At 49.8% G+C, this 19,448-nt stretch overlaps 1 protein-coding gene across 1 annotated transcript in view; it reads right to left on the bottom strand.

Moving 5' to 3' along the window:
- Window positions 1–19,448, bottom strand: part of MICALL2 (MICAL like 2) — an 84,821-nt gene that overhangs the window by 35,834 nt on the left and 29,539 nt on the right. Inside the window, 6 exon segments of the mRNA XM_060260603.1 lie at window positions 618–909; window positions 912–1,223; window positions 1,350–1,429; window positions 2,447–2,568; window positions 5,043–5,233; window positions 11,693–11,834. Coding sequence (XP_060116586.1) covers window positions 618–909; window positions 912–1,223; window positions 1,350–1,429; window positions 2,447–2,568; window positions 5,043–5,233; window positions 11,693–11,834 — 1,139 coding nt within the window.

Raw genomic sequence — 19,448 nt, 5'->3', positions numbered from 1 at the left:
AGGGAGGAAGGAAGGGAGGGAGGAAGGAAGGAAGGGAGGAAGGAGGGAGGGAGGGAGGAAGGAAGGAAGGAAGGAAGGAAGGAAGGAAGGAAGGAAGGAAGGAAGGAAGGAAGGAAGGAAGGAAGGAAGGAAGGAAGGAAGGAAGGAAGGCAAATAGATGGAGGAGAGGGAAGAGGGAGAGTGGAAAGAAAGCAACTTTAAATGCGTTCTCCAAGCTTCTGGCTGGCTCGGCTTGGAGAAGTCATTTAAAGAGAGAAATGCCTTCTCCACGTTGACCAATGGGGTAGTAGGGGCTTCAAGAGACACCCAATACGTGTGAAAGAGCCACATGTGGCCACCCCTGCTCCACGGTCTCAGACAGAGGTCTTTCCCATCACCTGTCACCTGGTGTCGTTAACTGGAGACGCCGGGGACTGAACCCGGGACCTTCTGCATGCGAAGCGGAGGCTCCATCACCGAGCCACATCCCCTCTAAGCGGAAGTAGTTTGTGCTACACAGATGAATGTTTTGAGCAGATCCATTCAGTGTTTCCCAGCTGCAAGATTTCAGGCACCCGGCTGCAGAATTTACATATGCATAGGACTCAAACCTTCTTCCTATCCTCCCAAACACTTACCCCCGGCCCCACGGCGATCTGGGTTGAGCCCCCGGGGACCCTCTTTGCCCGGTTGTGGAAGGCCCGGGTAGCGCGTGCATGAGAATGCTCCGTGCCTTGTCTTTCTCGCTGCTGCCGGAGTTCGTCGCTGGTGTGCTGAATCCCGGAAACAATGTTTTCCCAGCTGCTTCGGGAGCCTTAAAAGGAGAGACGTGGTTTTTAACAGTTTCCGTTCGGTTCGCGGAATGTTCGGAAGACCCTAAACCGGACTGGAAAAATGTCTCCCGGGCCTGCTGCGTCTTGGCAGAGGACGCGTCCAATGAGAAGAAGCCGGCGGGACACCAGCTTCAGGACAGTCTGCTTTATCCCCAACGGGATTGGTGCGACGTGAAATAGGGCTGGTGGAAACGGAGCCGGATTTATTTGTTCCCAGATAGGAAGGTTCCCACGGCTTGGCAAAGGTGTTGTTCCGGGGCACCTGGTTTGTTTTCAAGGGTTCCTGCGTCGGCTTCTTGGATTCCAGTCCTTTCAAATGAATCCCGGAAGCTGACGTGGGTCCAGTAGGTTTATTCTCTCCCCCGATGGCCCTCGAAGATGGGGTAACGTGGAGGTGGTTTGGTTCTTCGTGTCTGGGGCAAATGAGCTTGGCGGGCTCCGTCCCAGCTTTGTAGGCTGATGTGGTACCAGTAGGTTTATTCTCTCCCCTGACGGCCCTCGAAGATGGGGAAACATGGAGGTGGCTTGGTTCTTCATGTCTGGTGCAGATGAGTGTGCCGGGCTCTGTCCCAGCTTTATAGGCCCCAGAGGTCAGTGTGCTGGAACACTGTTTGCACCTGAGGGAAAACCAGGTTTGAAGGTCATGGGCTAGCCACCATGTTCCAACTAAAGGCGGAACCCATCTATTCCAACTAAAGGTGGGTTCTACTCCACATCGACCTTCCAGACCGCAAGCGGAGAAGAGCCATCAATGACACGGGCCTACCCAGGCGTCGTTTTGTGGAAAAATAGGTTGTAGAGCTCACTAGCATATGCCACCACCACCCACCAGCCAAAAGCAACCTGATGCAAGAAAGGAGAGCCCCGGGTGGGCAAGGCCTGCTTGGGCTGGCTAGAGATCCAGCCAGCCAAGGCAGGCCTCGCTCGCTTGGGGCTCTCCTGAGCTGCTGCCCCCAGTCAAAAGGCCAGCAAGCCACCCACTGCCCAAAATCACAAAAGTAGAGAAAAGGTGGTGCGGGCTTCTCCAAGGGTTAGTGAGGGCTGCTGGGGGCGTGGCAAAGCCCCTGGTGGCTGGCTGGCTGCCCGCTCTCCTAATCCAGGGATTGTTATGCAGCTGCACCTCCTATTCAATGGACAAGGTAGCTAGATGGGGAGGAGGAGGGGGGAACCCTCAGAAAGGTTCAGGAGCTGTGGTCTTGTGAGCTCCTGCTGAATCTGAGGCCTGGGCCTACCAGCGGTTTAAAAGCTCCATGCCCGATTAAGATCTCTCCTTCTTTGGTGGTTTTTAAACCGAGGCTAGATGGCCATCGGACAGCAATGTTGATTCTGTGAACTTGGGCAGGTCATGAGAAGGAGGGCAGGAAGGGCTGCGGCGGCGATCCGTTCTCGTGGCCCTTTCTTACATGCCCACGGAAATGCCAATCACCACTTTGAGGTCAGGAAGTAATTTTCTCCAGGCCAGTTTTACCAGGGACACTGGAGGTTTTCGCCATCTTCTAGGCATGGAGCAGGAGTCAATGGGGTAGGGTGGGGAGGTATTTGTGAATTTCCGGCATTATACAGGGAGTTAGGCTAGATGATCTTGGAGGTCCCTTCCAACTCTGTGATTCTAAGACCCCATTCAGGAATCATACCTGAAGCAGTTCCTGTGATAGAGCTTCCCATCCACCAGGTGGCGCTGTACCAGGTGCACGTGGCTACCACAGACAGCGCAGTCGCTGCTCCGGGTGTTGCTGGTCTCCACCAAGATTCGTCTCTGGAAGGGGAACAACAAAATAAAACACATCACAGCCCTGCTAGTTTCACACAACTCACGGGTGGCCAAACTTGCTTAGCGTAAGAGCCACATAGAATAAACGTCAGATGTTTGAGAGTCAGAAGAGAAGAGAAGGGAAGGGAAGGGAAGGGAAGGGAAGGGAAGGGAAGGGAAGGAAGAGAAGAGAGAGAAGAGAAGAGAAGGGAAGGGAAGGGAAGGAAGAAGAGAGAGAAGAGAAGAGAAGAGAAGAGAAGAGAAGAGAAGAGAAGGGAAGGGAAGGGAAGGGAAGAGAAGAGAAGAGAAGAGAAGAGAAGAGAAGAGAAGAGAAGAGAAGAGAAGAGAAGAGAAGAGAAGAGAAGAGAAGAGAAGAGAAGGGAAGGGAAGGGAAGGGAAGGGAAGGGAAGGGAAGGGAAGAGGGGAAGGGGAGAAGGGGGGAAGGGGGGAAGGAGGGAAGGAAGGAAGGAAGGAAAGAAAGGAAGGAAGGAAGGAAGGAAGGAAGGAAGGAAGGAAGGAAGAAGGAAGGAAGGAAGGAAGGAAGGAAGGAAGGAAGGAAAATAGATGGAGGGGAGGTAGGAAGGAGAGTAGAAAGAAAGCAACTTTAACTTTAAATGCATTCTCCAAGCTGCTGGCTGGCTTGGCATGGAGAAATGATTTAAAGAGACAAATGCCTTCTCTGAGCTGGCTGATTTATTTATTTATTTATTTATTCATTTATTTATTTGGGATTTATATCCCGCCCTTCCCACAAGTGGCTCAGGGCGGCTTCCAGTGATAGATCCAACAAAATTACAGTATTTAAACATATAAAGGGATCAGCATTTAAAACAGATAAAAACAGATAAAACCATGGTTATCAATAAATATTAATAAATATTTCAACTGTATATAAAAGAAATCCGGCAAGTTACATGATGGGGCGGTGGGGGCTTCAAGAGCCATACAAAGAGCCACACGTGGCTCCCGAGGCAGTTTGGCCAGCCCTAACATAGCTCATAATGCTACCTTCAACTGAATCAGCTCCTTGGTCAGTATTGTCCACTCAGATTGGCAGCAGCTCTCCAGGGTCTCAGGCAGAGGCCTTTCCCATCACCTGCCAGGTCCTTTTTTTAAACTGGAGATGTTGGGGATTGAACCTGGGACCCTTTGCATGCCAAGCAGATGCTCTGCCATTGAGCTACAGCCTCTCCCTTCAACCAAGCGATACCAACAAAAGTCAAAACTAGAAAAAAAAAATCCCTGTTCTTAGACAAGATGCTGGAAGTCCCCTGAACGGCTTCCAGTGTTTCCTTTTTTAAGAGCTCAGTTATCAGGCACGCAGGGATATAAATACTATGGTTATTATGGGATTTCTTTTTGTTTTTCAAAATTCGCTTTCTCAGATATAGCCGTGGATTCCTCTTATACTCTTTTTTTTTTCTCCTTGAAGGGAAGGGTTCCTCTTTCATTTCTCTTCGATTTCTCTTTGAAGAGAAATAAGGCACCATTTTTGCAACTTGCAGTCTTTGCAGTTGTTTTACACACCACCAGGTGGTGCTCTAATCAGAGGACAGGGAAATTTGGAAAGATAGCACCTGCCTAGGAGCATTGCAGGGGCGTCGAACTCATTTGTTATGAGGGCCAGATCTGACATAAATGAGACCTTGAGGGGCGGGCCATGTCGGGTTGGGCCAGGCCATGTTGGGCGGGGCCATGTGTGTACCTATTTAAGATTAGGTAGCGGAGATATAAATTTTATAAAGAACACAGACAAACACAAATATATGTTTTTTTAAAAAAAATTAAAAGATGCTTAAAACATTAGCGGTCATTGGTCTTTGTATTTCTCCCATGGGATCCAGGAAACTGGGTAAAGGAAGCTCTGGCTCTTTTCTGCCTTCCCCAGGGGACTGGGGGGGCGGGGAGAAGCCTCAGCCAATAGAAGGAAGAGAGGCTTGGCTCAGTAGCTCTGCTGTGCGATTGAGAGAGCCTGGCAAAGCAAGCTCTCCTTCCCCTCCACTTCCTCCCCAAGGGAGGAGCCTCAGCCTATGGGGAAAATAGAGGTTTTGCTCTGCAGCTCCTGTGCAATTGAGCAAACCTTGCAAAGCAAGCTGTTATGTAGAAGGAAGCAAGGGAGAGGGAGAAGGAAGCAGATGACAGCCAAGTTGCTTGGGGGGCCTGATGGGAGCCCTCCGGGGGTCTGATTCGGCCCCCAAACTGCATGTTTGACACCCCTGAGTGTAATTCTGAATTTTTATAGACCCTCCTCTTCTTGAATTTCTCATTTGATCCAATTGAAATTGAACGGACACTGACTCCAAATCCATAAAAAGAGAGAAAGAAAAAGGAAGGTGCGATTTCAAGGAGAAATTGAGTGAAGACGAATAAACAGGATTTCTCTTAACAATCCTAATAAATACCAGGCCCCGTAATGGATGAGGGGCAGTTAATTCAGTGCTAGTGCCCAAATCTTGCCCAAGATAATGGCACTTGCATACCCCAGTTGCTGGAGGGTTCTCTTTCACCGGATTTCGTTCCTGTGGGGCCAGGTTTGCCTTGGGTTCAGAAGGCACAAAGATTCGAGCGGGCTTAGCCGGAGCCGGGCCAGCTGGTTCCGAAATGGCCTTCTTCTCCTTTGGCTCCTCAGCGGGGTTGGACGAGGGGCGTTTGACTCCAGCCATCCCTCCAACTAGTGAAGAAGGAACACAGAAATATTTCAGGAAACGTTTTTTGAGCTAGTCACATCCTCTCCATCTGACCTCCCTCACATGGCTGGTTGCTTTGAGGATAAAACCAAAGTGAGGAGAATAACATATCCCAGTGTGTGTGTGTGGGGGGGGATCCATGCTGGTGGGAAAAGCAGGGTATGAATGAAGTAAGCAAGTAAATAAATAACAAAAGAAAAGATGTGACACACTGGTCCCGCCACAGCCTGAAAATCTTACCTTTCCCCTCGTTCTTTCTTTCCTTTTTCATCAAGTCCAACCCCCTGCACAATGCAGGAAACTCAAATACCTCCCCCGAAATTCACAGGATCCTCACTGTTGTCAGATGGCCATTTAGCCTCTGCTTAAAAACCTCTAAGGAAGGAGAGCCCACCACCTCCTGAGGAAGCCTGTTCCACTGAGGAACTGCTCTAATGGTCAGGAAGTTCTTCCTAATGTTGAGCCGGAAACTCTTCTGAACCCGTTGGTTCTGGTCCCACATTCTGGGGCCACAGAAAACAATTCCACACCATCCTCTGTATGACAGCCCTTCAAGTACCTGAAGATGGGGATCATATCCCCTCTTAGCCGTCTCCTCTCCAGGCTAAACATGCCCAGCTCCTTCAACCTTTCTTCATAGGACTTGGTCTCCAGACCCCTCATCATCTTCGTCGCCCTCCTCTGGACCTGTTCCAGCTTGCCTATATCCTTCTTAAAATGTGTTGCCCAAAACAGAACACAATAAACACAATACTCCTGGTGACATACACTATCAGGTCTCATTCCATACAAAAGGAGTCATGCCCTCATATCCTGGCAACAATCTTCTGGCTGGCTGCTCAGTCTTCATTGGACAGAAAGGTTCTCAAAGTTCTTCTCATGTCTTCCCTTTTAAAAGGGGCCATGTGCTAATAATTGTTACTAATCAACCAGTAATCTGTTTTGTAGGGCTAGAACAGAAGAACAGAAGAAGCCACATTGGATCAGGCCAATGGCCCATCCAGTCTGACACTTGGTGTCACACAGTGGCCAAAAAAACCAGGTGCCATCAGGAGGTCCATCAGTGGGGCCAGGACACTAAAAGCCGTCCCATTGTTGCCCCCCCTAGCACCATGAATACGGAGCATCACTGCCCCAGACATCAGAACATAAGAGACACCATGTTGGATCAGCCCAGTGGCCCATCTAATGCTCTGTGTCACACAATGGCCAAAAAAACCCAGGTGCCATCAGGAGGTCCATTGGTGGGGCCAGGACACTAGAAGCCCTCCCACTGTTGGCCTTCCCAAGCACCAAGAATACAGAGCATGATTTGCCCCAGACAGAGAGTTCCATCAATTACACTGTGTCTAATAGCCACTGATGGACCTCTGCTCCATGTTTATCCAATCCCCTCTTGAAGCTGTCTATGCTTGGCTACATTTATGCATTTTTACGAAAAAGAATAGTCCAAACTTTGATTTAAACCATGTGGTGAGAAAGTTCTCCTTCTAAAAATAAACTGTGCTTCTTTTTGCAAGTGTCCATGTAATATTTTCTGTTCTATATAGTTTACCAGCGTATACATAAATAACACAAAATCTCATCTCTTCTGGTATATGTAAAAAAGGTTAAGGTAGTCCCCCGTGCAAGCACCAGTTGTTTCCGACTCTGGGGTGATGTCGCATCCCGACGTTTTCACGACAGATGTTTTACGGGGTGGTTTGCCATTGCCTTCCCCAGTCATCTACACTTTCCCCCCAGCAAGGTGGGTACTCATTTGACCGACCTCGGAAGGATGGAAGGGTGAGTCAACCTCGAGCCGGCTACCTGAATCCAGCTCCCGCCGGGATCGAACTCGGGTCGTGAGCAGAGGGCTCCGACTGCAGTACTGCAGCTTCACCATTCTGCGCCACAAGGCTCCTAATTCTGGTAAACGGACGGTACTTAAATAAAGTTTGACCAAAGGCACCTCCCTAACCTGGTTTTGAATTTGGTGACGGATGTTCCAATCAATGTTCCCCCTAAGCTGTGGAGTCTTGTGAGCAAAAATGCTTCATTAGCTACTAACATGAAAGTTGTGAGCAAGCGATTCGGCTACTGCATAAATTAGCTTGTTCTGGGCCCATCCTTCCTGAGCTGAGACAATAATGTGTTTGAGCTGGAGGCTAAAAAACTGTGAGCTAGCTCGCACTAACTCAGCTTAGAAGGAACACTGGTTTCCAATACACGTGTACAAAACAGGGGTGTCAAACATGCAGCCTGGGGGCTGAATCGGGCCCCAAAAGGGGTCTTATCAGGTCCGTGAGCAACTGGCTGTCATCTGCTTCCTTCTCCTTCTCTCTACTTCCTTCTGCATCACAGCTTGCTTTGCCAGGCTTGCTCAATCGCACAGGAGCTACAGAAGCTACAGAGCAAAACCACTATGTTCTCCTTTGGTTGAGGCTCTTCCCTTGGGGAGGAAGGGGGAGAGGCAGAGCTTGCTTTGCCAGGCTCTATCCATCATACAGAAGAGTTAACGAGCCAAGCCTCTCTTCCTTCTCTTGGATGAGGCTCCCTCTCTCTTGGTCCTCTGGGGAGGGAGGGAACTTTACCGGGTTCCCAAAGTAGAAATGCAAAGAAAGCATCTTTAAGACGGAATGCTAACGTTTTAAGGTTTTTTTAAAACAAACAAACTTTGTGTTTGTCTGTGTCCTTTATAAAGTTTATATCTCTGGTACCTAATCTTAAATAGGTACACATGCAGCCTGGCCCAACATGGCCCGGACCGACAAGATCTCATTTATGTCGGGTCGGGTCCGGCCCCTCAAAACAAATGTTTGACACCCCTGATCTACAGGAACATTGAATTAAATTCGCTACATTCTGTGTTGCAAACGCTGCAAAGAATGAAAATGAAATGTAGATATTCTCAGCAGAATCGGAAAAACTGCTGCCTTCTGTCGTATTTTCACAATTTTTACAATGTCCCCAATGATGGTTTCCTCTCATTCCTTCCTTTATCATACCTCAAAACGCTTGCTCTAACCCGCATGATAGAAGGCAGCAGCTTTTCCGATTCTGCAAAAAAAAATAATACTGCGATTCCGAGAGACCTCCAGGCTGCGCCAGGAGGTTGGCAACCCCATTAAAGGCACACCAAGGTGAAGGAATTACAGCTCAAGGCAATGCAACCGGCAAGCCGCATCCTAAGCCCGGCGCTCCTACAGCCTTCAAACCCCCTTGTTTTTAAAAAACGAATTTCCAAAAGTCAGGTCGATGGGCCGCCGTTCTCCCAGCTGCTCAACCTCCATAAATATCAACTCTTTCTTGGTGGCCAGCTTGCAAAGGCCTGAATGGCAGCCCCTCCGAACGGGGCCTCCAAGCCAAGGGGTCACTCTCCCCGCAGTTCAGAGGGCACATTCCTTGTAGGCCGGCCCTGGAAACAGATCTCCCTGCCTGGTGTTCTTCGGAGGAGAGGGAAGGCCATTCAGGGCTGGAGGCTCTCGCTCACAATGTGGTGGGGACGGCTCCCTCGGGAAGAGGAGGGGAAGAGACTCCGACTGGCGAGGATCCCAAACCGCTCAGCAGAAAGGCCGCCGGGCCAGCGGCTTTTGTTTGGGCCTCTCTTGAACGTTTGCAAGAGAGGGTACAGGATGCGATGAGTCATGGCAGGGAGAGAGAGGGAATGTGGTGTTAGCATGGCGGGAAGGACAGAGGGGTCTTTATGTACCACGCTCCCAACAAGAGTTGGGACCATGAGGCGGCCGATGATGTAGAAAAGGTCTCCCTCTCTCTCTTCTCGCATCATTTCTTTTCTGGTTATAACCACATTATAATCAGGCCTTGTTGTGGGCAGGAGCACACAGGAACGGAGCTCCAGAACCTCTACATTTTTTTTTTTTTTGAACCTCTACATTTTCTCAAACTGTTGAAACTCTCTGTCTGGGGCAGTGATGCTCTGTGTTCTTGGTGCTTGGTGGGAGGGCTTCTAGTGCCCTGGCCCGCTGATGGACCTCCTGATGCCACCTAGGTTTTTTGGCCTCTGTGTGACACAGAGTGTTGGACTGGATGGGCCACTGGCCTGATCCAACATAGCTTCTCTTATGTTCTTATGTCTGGGGCAGTGATGCTCTGTGTTCTTGGTGCCTGGTGGGGAGAGCACAGTGGGAGGGCTTCTAGTGCCCTGGCCCCACTGGTGGACCTCCTGATGGTGTCTGGGTTTTTTTGGCCAGTGTGTGACACAGAGTGTTGGACTGGAGGGGCCATTGGCCCGATCCAACAGGGCTTCTCTTATGTTCTTCTGTGACACAGAGTGTTGGACTGGATGGGCCATTGGCCTGATCCAACATGGCCTCTCTTATGTTCTTATGTGACACAGAGTGTTGGACTGGATGGGCCATTGGCCTCATCCAACATGGCTTCTCTTATGTTCTTCTGTGACACAGAGTGTTGGACTGGATGGGCCATTGGCCTGATCCAACATGGCTTCTCTTATGTTCTTATGTGACACAGAGTGTTGGACTGGATGGGCCATTGGCCTGATCCAACATGGCTTCTCTTGTGTTCTTATGTGCCACAGAGTGTTGGACTGGAGGGGCCATTGGCCTGATCCAACATGGCTTCTGTTATGTTCTTATGGGACACAGAGTGTTGGACTGGATGGGCCATTGACCTGATCCAACATGGCTTCTCTTATGTTCTTATGTGCTCTTTCTTTCTTAAGCCCCCCCCCCCCAAAAAAATACTTGCTTCTGGGCTCCATTGTTCAAACCCCCGGGGGAATTTGGCTGAAGTCTTAAGATTTAACAAATTTTCTCATATTTCCCCCCACCAAAAAATGGGGAAAATAACCAAAACATATAAAGCAAACAGATGGGAATCTTCCTCATGTCACTATGGCCACATAAGAGAAAGTAATTTTAAAAAGTATGAGGGGAGAAAAGTGTTATTGTGACAGTTCTAATTCCAGACGCATTTGAAGGTCGATGCTGAGCCGATATAATTTAGTCCACCTTCCGGTGATGTCAGGGGGTGTGTGGCATATGCAAATGAGTTGCGCTAATGCGCTCCAGCACCTCTTTTCCTATGAAATGACCCCTGATTATAATTACATTAAGATCATCAGCTTGCATTTCACTTCACTGCGCCAAGTTTCTAGACCTCATGACCGGCTGGAACTGCGCGGGCAGAATCTGGGAAGCTTCGAGGGCAGGATCGCTTTTTGAAAAAGCTTTTTTTTGCTGACGGAACAACAGAAACCATAAAGAATATTTTAAGGGGAAATCTGGACCGGTTTCCCACTCGCCTTACGCCGCTCTCAAGCTCCTCTTTCTCAGCACGGCTTCCCTCTGATTTCACGCTATCTGCCCCGGGGCTGCAGTTAGCATCAGCTTTTTCACGCGGCAAACAGAAACCTCTAAAAACCAGTTTCTGTTTGCCGCGTGAAAAAGCCGACGCTAACTGCAGCCCCGGGGCAGATAGTGTGAAATCGGAGGGGAGCCCCGCTGAGGAGCTGAGAGCGGCGTAAGGTGAGTGGGAAACCGGCCCTTATCTTGCCAAAACCTGTAAAAGCGGAAACAAAGGAAGAAGCGGATTCTGGGAAACTCCAAACAGAGGTTAGATCCAGGTGGGTCGCTGTGTTGGTCTGGAGGAACAGGGCAATGTTTTGAGTCCAGGGGCATTTTTAAGACCAACGAAGTTTTATTCAAAGGACAAGCTTTCGTTTGCTCACACGCTTCCTTGGATACCATCATCTGACGAAGCGTGCATACACACGAAAGCTCATACCTTGAATAAAACTTCGTTGGTCTTAAAGATGCCCCTGGATTCAAAACTTGCTCCAAAAAGAGGGTATGACAAAGCGTGATTGGTCCTGTTGTTCATTCCGAACGCTCAAAGATATACTGCTGCTGACACTGGAAGCTCCATTCCTAGCAATTGTGCACTGATGCAGCCTTCGGGTATTTGTCTCGGCCTTTTTAGAAGAAGACTGCAGGTTTATATCCCGCCCTTCTCTCTGAATCAGAGTCTCAGAGTGGCTTACAATCGCCTTTATCTTCTCCCCCCACAACAGACACCCTGTGAGGTAGGTGGAGCTGAGAGAGCTCTCCCAGAAGCTGCCCTTTCAAGGACAACTCCTATGAGACCTATGGCTGACCCAAGGACATTCCAGCAGCTGCAACTGGAGGAGTGGGGACTCAAACCCGGTTCTCCCAGGTAAGAGTCCGCACACTTAACCACTACACCAAACTGACTCTCACAAGGACAGCTCTGCAAGAGCTATGGCTGACCCAAGGCCATTCCAGCAGGTGCAAGTGGAGGAGTGGGGAATCAAACCCGGTACTCCCAGGTAAGAGTCCACACACTTCACCACTACACCAAACTGGCTCTCCTTTTTAAAAGGCAGGTTGGTTCCCGCTTGAATCGGTGTGGGAAAATGTCTCTACGAGAAAAGAAAAGGAGGCGGAAGAAGGCGTACTTACTCGGAGAGCGGCCATGGAAATAGTTGTAATACTGCGAGACATAGGTGAGGATGCTTAACCTGTCCGGGACTTTCAAAGCCACCATGTCTTCCGCGTCCAGCAAGGCCGGGATTCCCAACTCCTTCTCTGCCACTTGGAAAGCCTAAAGAATGCAAAGAGAGGAAAACAGGAGTCCCTTTGGGAACCCGAATCACAGGAAAGAGAGGAGTCATCGGCGACGCTTCCTTCCTTTTCCTCCAAGGCAATGACCCCATTTGCTTCCTCGCTCTACGCTGGCTTGCCCTTGAGACTGATCTGGAAACTGCAGCTGGTGCTCTGCAGTCTGCATTGGCTGCCTATTGAGTACCAGGGCCGCTTCAAAGTTTTAGTTTTCATGTTTAAAGCCTTACACGGCTTGGGACCAACATACCTGCGGCACCGTCTCCTCCCATATATGCCCGGGAGGTCGTTGCGTTCGGCCTCCCAACATCTGTTGGCAATCCCCAGCCCAGGGGACGCCCGCCTTGCCTCAACTAGGGCCAAAGCTTTTTCGGTCCTGGCCTCGACCTGGTGGAATCAGCTCCCTACAGAGATCCGGGCCTTACCTGGCTTAGTAGCCTTCTGTTTATAAAATGTTTTTATTGTATTTTATTGTTTTATTATAAGAACATAAGGGAAGCCATGTTGGATCAGGCCAATGGCTCATCCAGTCCAACACTCTGTCACATAAGAACATAAGAGAAGCCATGTTGGATCAGGCCAATGGCTCATCCAGTCCAACACTCTGTGTCACATAAGAACACAAGAGAAGCCATGTTGGATCAGGCCAATGGCCCATCCAGTCCAACACTCTGTGTCACATAAGAACATAAGAGAAGCCATGTTGGATCAGGCCAATGGCCCATCCAGTCCAACACTCTATGTCACACAGAGGCCAATATATGTGTGTGTGTATATACACACACACACACATATATATATATACACACACACTGTGGCTAATAGCCACTGATGGACCTCTGCTCCATATTTTTATCCAATCTCTCTTGAAGCTGTCTATGCTTGTAGCCGTCACCACCTCCTGTGGCAGTGAATTCCACATGTTAATCACCCTTTGGGTGAAGAAGGACTTCCTTTTATCCGTTCTAACCCAACTGCTCAGCAATGTCATTGAATGCCCACGAGTTCTTGTATTGTGAGAAAGGGAGAAAAGTCCTTCTTTCTCTGCTTTCTCCATCCCATGCATTATCTTGTAAACCTCTACCATGTCACCCCGCAGTCGACGTTTCTCCAAGCTAAAGAGCCCCAAGCGTTTTCACCTTTCTTCATAAGGAAAGGGTTCCAACCCTTTAAGCGTTCTAGTTGCCTTTTTCTTCCTTTATATGCTGTACTCTGCTCTGAGCCCTCTGGGGAATGGGCGGAATAGAAATATACTAAATAAATAAATGGTGGGAAGTGCCAAATAACAGCGACCCCCTTCAGGTTTCCAAGGCGAGAGGCGTTCAGAGGTAGCTGGCCGTTGCCTGCCTCTGCGTTGCAACCCTGGGCTTCCTCGGTGGTCTCAACCTTGGTGGGCCAACCCTGCTTAGCTTCTGAGATTGGATGCGATCAGGCTAGGCAAGGCCATCCACGGCAAGGCAAGAGAGGTCCAGAGGCGGCTTGCCATTTCCTGCCTCTGCATACCAACCCCTTGGTGGTCTCCCATCCAAGAAAGAACTAAGGCTGACCCTCCCTAGCTTCTGAGATCTGATGAGATCAGGCTCAGCCTGGGTCACCCAAACTGATTATCATCTCCAAAATCACAAGGATTTTGACTGCTACACCGAACGTTCCAAACCCCTGGTCACAGGCCAATGTGCCACATGCATCAACCAGGCTGGTTTTCCCTTACTTGGGGTCAGGCCTCAGATTCAGCAGGAGCTCCCAGAAGCGCAGCTCCTGAACCTTTCTGAGGGTTCCCCCTCCTCCTCCCCACCTACCTTGTCCATTGAGTAGTAGGTGCAGCTGCATAACAATCCTTGGATGAGGAGAACGGACGGCCAGCCAGCCACCAAGAGCTTTGCCACGCCCCCAGAAGCCCTCATTAACCCCTGGAGAAGCCCACACCACCCTTTCTCCACTGCTTATGTGATTCTGGGCGGCGGGTGGCTTGCTGGCCTTTTGACCGGGGTGGCGGTCCAGGAGAGCTCCAGGCGAGCGAGGCCTTCTTGGGCTGGCTGGATCTCGAGCCAGCCCAAGCAGGCCTCGCTCGCCCGGGGCTCTCCTTTCTTGCATCGGGTTGCTTTTGGCTGGAGGGGGGGGGGGCGGGCGGCATACGCTAACGAGTTATGCTAATGAGCTCCGCTACCTATTTTTCTACAAAACGACCCCGCTTGGGGTAAACATCGGAATTTTACTTAAGCACTGACTGCAAAGCAGCTAGCAAAACCATGGCTTGCCAAGCATAATTTGAACGTGTACGCCAAGCAAATCGCCCCGATTCCGGATGGCTCAGGCTAGCTCAGTCTCATCAGACCTTGGATGGGAGAACATCAAGGAAGTCCAGGGTTGCTACGCAGAGGCAGGCAATAGCCGATCACCTCTGCTCGTCTCTGCCCTGACCTGGACGGCCCAGGCTAACCTGATCTCGTCGGATAGATCCAGGCGGTCAGCCGTGTTGGTCTGACGCAGTAGAACAAAGCAGGAGTCCGGTATCACCTTTAAGACCAACCAAGTTTTATTCAGAATGTCACCTTTCGTATGCATGCACGCTTCTTCAGGCGAGGGGACGGGGGACGGCGGGCTGAAATGCATGTCGTTGGCGGGTTAAGAGTGTAAACTGATGCAAAAGTTAGGCTCAAATGGCAAAATTGTGTCATAAACTGGAAAACCATTTGATCTGGATAGCAATAAAAGTTGCCTGTTAATTGCCGTTGCTGAAAGTCTAGGTAAAACAAAAGGGCATGTATTTCCTAGTTCTTGTCCACCTTTTAAAATAAAAAATGGTGGACAAGAACTAGGGAATACATTTTGCCGTTTGATCCTTTGTATCAGAGCCCAACGGCGCGGAGTGCTAACGCTGCAGTATTGCAGCCGGAGCCCTCTGCTCACGACCTGAGTTCGATCCTGGCGAAAGCTGGATTCAGGTAGCCGGCTTCAGGTTGACTCAGCCTTCCATCCTTCCGAGGTCAGTCAAATGGCCTAATAGGCAAAGGAGGTCCTGCTAGAATTCCTTACAGGGCTCTTCTCACAGGGCCTACTGTAAGCTCCAGGAGGACTGGCTACATCAGGGGTGTGTGGCCTAATAGGCAAAGGAGGTCCTGCTAGAATTCCTTACAGGGCTCTTCGTACAGGGCCTGTTGAGAGCTCCAGGAGGATTGGCTGCATCAGGGGTGTGTGGCCTAATATGCAAAGGAGGTCCTGCTAGAATTCCTTACAGGGCTCTTCGTACAGGGCCTGCTGAGAGCTCCAGGAGGATTGGCTGCATCAGGGGTGTGTGGCCTAATAGGCAAAGGAGGTCCTGCTAGAATTCCTTACAGGGCTCTTCGTACAGGGCCTGCTGAGAGCTCCAGGAGGATTGGCTGCATCAGGGGTGTGTGGCCTAATAGGCAAAGGAGGTCCTGCTAGAATTCCTTACAGGGCTCTTCGTACAGGGCCTGCTGAGAGCTCCAGGAGGATTGGCTGCATCAGGGGTGTGTGGCCTAATAGGCAAAGGAGGTCCTGCTAGAATTCCTTACAGGGCTCTTCTCACAGGGCCTGCTGTCTGCTCCAGGAGGATTGGCTACATCAGGGGGTGTGTGGCCTAATATGCAAAGGAGGTCCTGCTAGAATTCCTTACAGGGTTCAATAAAAATACTTCTCATAATGCGGTTTTCTTCCATCATTTTTTTTAAAAAAGAAATGTAAAAGTTTTCCTTTGTTTGCTGTGGGGGGGGGGAGCATAGGCGACTGGAGAAGGCAAGGGCAAACCACCCTGTAAAAAGTCTGCCGTGAAAACGTCGTGAAAGCCAACGTCACCCCAGAGTCAGAAACGATTGGTGCTTGCACAGGGGACTACCTTTATCTTTCTTTCTTTCTTAATCAGTTCACATGCTTAACCCACCAAGTACATGTATTTCAGCCCACTGCACCCTGTCCCCTTGTCTGAAGAAGTGTGCATGCACACACACAAAAGCTGACATTCTGAATTAAACTTTGTTGGTCTTAAAGGTGCCACTTGACTCCTACTTTGTTCTACTGATCTTGTCAGATCTCAGAAGCTAAACAGAGTCAGCCCTGATTAGGATTTGGATGGGAGACCACCAAGGAAGTCCAGGGTTGCTACACAGAGGCAGGCAACGGCAAACCACCTCTGAACGTCTGTTGCCTTGAAAACCCCATTAGGAGTTGCTCTAAGTCAGCGGTCACTTGACAGTCGTTTCCACAACCACCACAAAAAGCATCTCAGATTGGCTCCGCTGGCCACGAGTTGATCTCCATTCCCAGAATGGCTCTCCCGGATCCTTTCCAAGGCCCCTCAAGATGCAATAATGGCGTACAAACATAAAGCCGCACCCCTAGAGAACCAATTTAGTGGCTAAGTGTGCAGATTCTTGTCTGGGAGAATGGGGTTTGATTCCCCACTCCTCCATTTGCAGCTGCTGGAATGGCCTTCAGTCAGCTAGAGCTCTCTTATCTGGGAGAATCGGGTTTGATTCCCCCCTCCTCCACTTGCACCTGCTGGACTGGCCTTGGGTCAGCCAGAGCTCTCTTATCTGGGAGAACCGGGTTTGATTCCCCCCTCCTCCACTTACAGCTGCTGGAATGGCCTTGGAACGGTCATAGCTCTCGTAGGAGTTGTTCTTGAAAGGGCAGCTTCTGGGAGAGCTCTCTCAGCCCCACGCACCTCACATGTCTGCTGTGGGGGGAGAAGATAAAGGAGATTGTAGGCCATTCTGAGACTCTGTCCTTGAAAGGGCAGCTGCTGTGAGAGCCCTCTCAGCCCCACCCGCCTCACAGGGTGTCTGTTGTGGGGGAGGAAGGGAAAGGAGATTGTGAGCTGCTCTGAGACTCTTGAGATTCAGACAGGAGGGCAGGATATAAATCCAATATCTTCTTCTTCTTCCCGAGTCTCCTGTTGCAACCAGCTCGGCAAGGCCTGCCCCTCCCCACCGACTTGAAAACACGACATTTTTACGCAACCCCGAAAAGGAAGATTTCAAGAATGCCCAAGATTCTTAGTTGCGTCTTTCCCATCCAGTAAGTGATTCCCTTCCTCTCCTCTCTTTCAGCTGTTAGTCAGACAGCACATTTCTACACACATTTTAAGGCCTTATAAGGCAAGCTGTGGAACAGAACAGCATTTCCCCCCCTCCAGAATGATTGCAAGAGACGCCTAAGGTGGACTGGAGCATGGGGTCAGCCACTGTGTTTGAACAATGGCGGAAGGGAAGAACACTGGGAACGGGGGCAAAGTCCGCCATGCACAAATAACACGAAGGCTGGTCTACTGGTCTTGGCAGGCGAAGTCGAGAGCCAAGGAGATTTCCTCCATAAAGCCAAGCTGGTCCTCCGGTATTACAAAGGGATCCAGCGCATTAGCTGAAGTCGTGGTTCGAGTTGACCTGGGGAAGCTCTGAATTCAAATCCTGCCTTTTATTGGGTAACCTCAGGCCAGTCAATCTCTTGCTTATTACATAACCTGCCTCGCAGGGCTGTCATGGGGGGGGGGGGAACTCAGAGAGGATCAAGTATACTGTTTCGTTGGAGCACGGGTGGAATACAAACAGGAGGAGTGAACCAGGGAGATGGGGGTGGGCAAAGATGAACATATGAAGCTGCCTTATACTGAATCAGACCCTTGGTCCATCAAAGTCAGTATTGTCTTCTCAGACTGGCAGCGGCTCTCCAGGGTCTCAAGCTGAGGTTTTTCACGCCTATTTGCCTGGACCCTTTTTTGGAGATGCCGGGGATTGAACCTGGGACCTTCTGCTTCCCAAGCAGATGCTCTACCACTGAGCCACCATCCCTCCCTAACACTTATGAGGCTCTCCAGGGTCTCAAGCTGAGGTTTTTCACACCTCTTTGCCTGGACCCTTTTTTGGAGATGCCAGGGATTGAACCTGGGACCTTCTGCTTCCCAAGCAGATGCTCTACCACTGAGCCACCGTGCCTCCCCCTGATGGGAGGGGAACATGCTTTCACCGGCTCAAAACCTGAGCAGCACATGCTCCCCCCCCCCCCGAGTTGTCCTTCCCTTTAGGACAGTATTGTTCATTCATTATTATTAAAGGAAGGTGAAATTGACAGTGGCGTAGAGCAGGGGTATCGAAGTCATTTGTTATGAGGGCTGGATCTGACATAAATGAGACCGTGACTGGCCAAGCTGGGCCAGGATTATGGAGAAAGCACGGGGGTATCAGAAAAACGTCTATTTCTGTTTCATCGACTACGCTAAAGCCTTTGATTGTGTGGATCACAACAAACTGTGGCAAGTCCTTAAAGAGATGGGAGTACCAGACCACCTCACATGTCTCCTGAGAAACCTGTATAAGGGTCAAGAAGCAACTGTTGGAACGGGATATGGAACAACTGATTGGTTTAGAATAGGAAAAGGAGTTGGACAAGGATGTATATTGTCACCCTGCTTATTTAATTTAGATGCAGAGTACATCATGCGGAATGCTGGCCTGGATGAAGTAGAAGCCGAAACTAAGATTGCCGGGAGAAACATCAACAACCTCAGATATGCAGATGACACCACTCTAATGGCAGAAAGCGAGGAGGACCTAAAGAACCTCTTGTTGAGGGTGAAAGAGGAGAGCGCAAAAGCAGGCTTGAAACTCAACATCAAAAAAACTAAGATCATGGCATCTGGCCCCATCACACCTTGGCAAATAGAAGGGGAAGACACGGAAGTAGTGACAGACTTCACATTTCTGGGATCCAAGATCACTGCAGATGGCGACTGTAGCCATGAAATTAAAAGACGTTTGCTCCTTGGAAGGACAGCTATGGCGAACCTGGGCAGTATAATAAAAAGTAGAGACATCACCCTGCCAACAAAAGTCTGTGTAGTCAAAGTGATGGTATTCCCAGTAGTCATGTATGGCTGTGAGAGCTGGACCATAAGGAAGGCTGAGCGCAGAAGAATAGATGCTTTTGAGCTGTGGTGCTGGAGAAGACTCTTGAGAGTCCCTCGGACTGCAAGAAGATCAAATCAGTCCATCCTAAGGGAAATCAGCCCAGACTGTTCCCTGGAAAGTCAGATGCTGAAGCTGAAGCTCAAATACTTCGGCCCCCAAATGAGAAGGGAGCACTTCCTGGAGAAGATCCTGATGCTGGGAAAGACAGAAGGCAAAAGAAGAAGGGGATGGCAAAAGAGGAGATGGCTGGACAGCGTTACTGATGTAACAAATACAAATTTGAGCAGCCTTCGGAAGATGGTGGAAGACAGGAGGGCCTGGCGTGACTTTGTCCACGGCGTCGCAAAGAGTTGGACTCAACTATGCGACTGAGCAGCAGCAACAACAAAAGCAGAGATATAAACTTTTTAAAGGACACAGACAAACATGACTAAAGATTTTTTTAAAAAATACTTAAAATAAAACATGCTTGAAACATTAGCACTTGTTGGTTTTAAAGGTGCTTTCTTTGTATTTCTCCCGTGGGACCCAGGGAACTGGGCAAAGGAAGCTCTGGCTCTTTCCTTCTTTCCCCAGGGGACCAGGAGGGGAGGAGGCTCAGCCAATGGAGAAAACAGAGGCTTTGCTCTGTAGCTCCTGTGTGATTCAGCAAGCCTGGCAAGGCAAGCTGCGAT

This window comes from Heteronotia binoei, chromosome 20 (assembly GCF_032191835.1).
Source record: "Heteronotia binoei isolate CCM8104 ecotype False Entrance Well chromosome 20, APGP_CSIRO_Hbin_v1, whole genome shotgun sequence".
Classification (NCBI taxonomy): domain Eukaryota; kingdom Metazoa; phylum Chordata; class Lepidosauria; order Squamata; family Gekkonidae; genus Heteronotia; species Heteronotia binoei.
The sequence above is the reverse complement of the archived record's forward strand: the minus strand, read 5'-3'. Positions and strand labels throughout refer to the sequence as shown.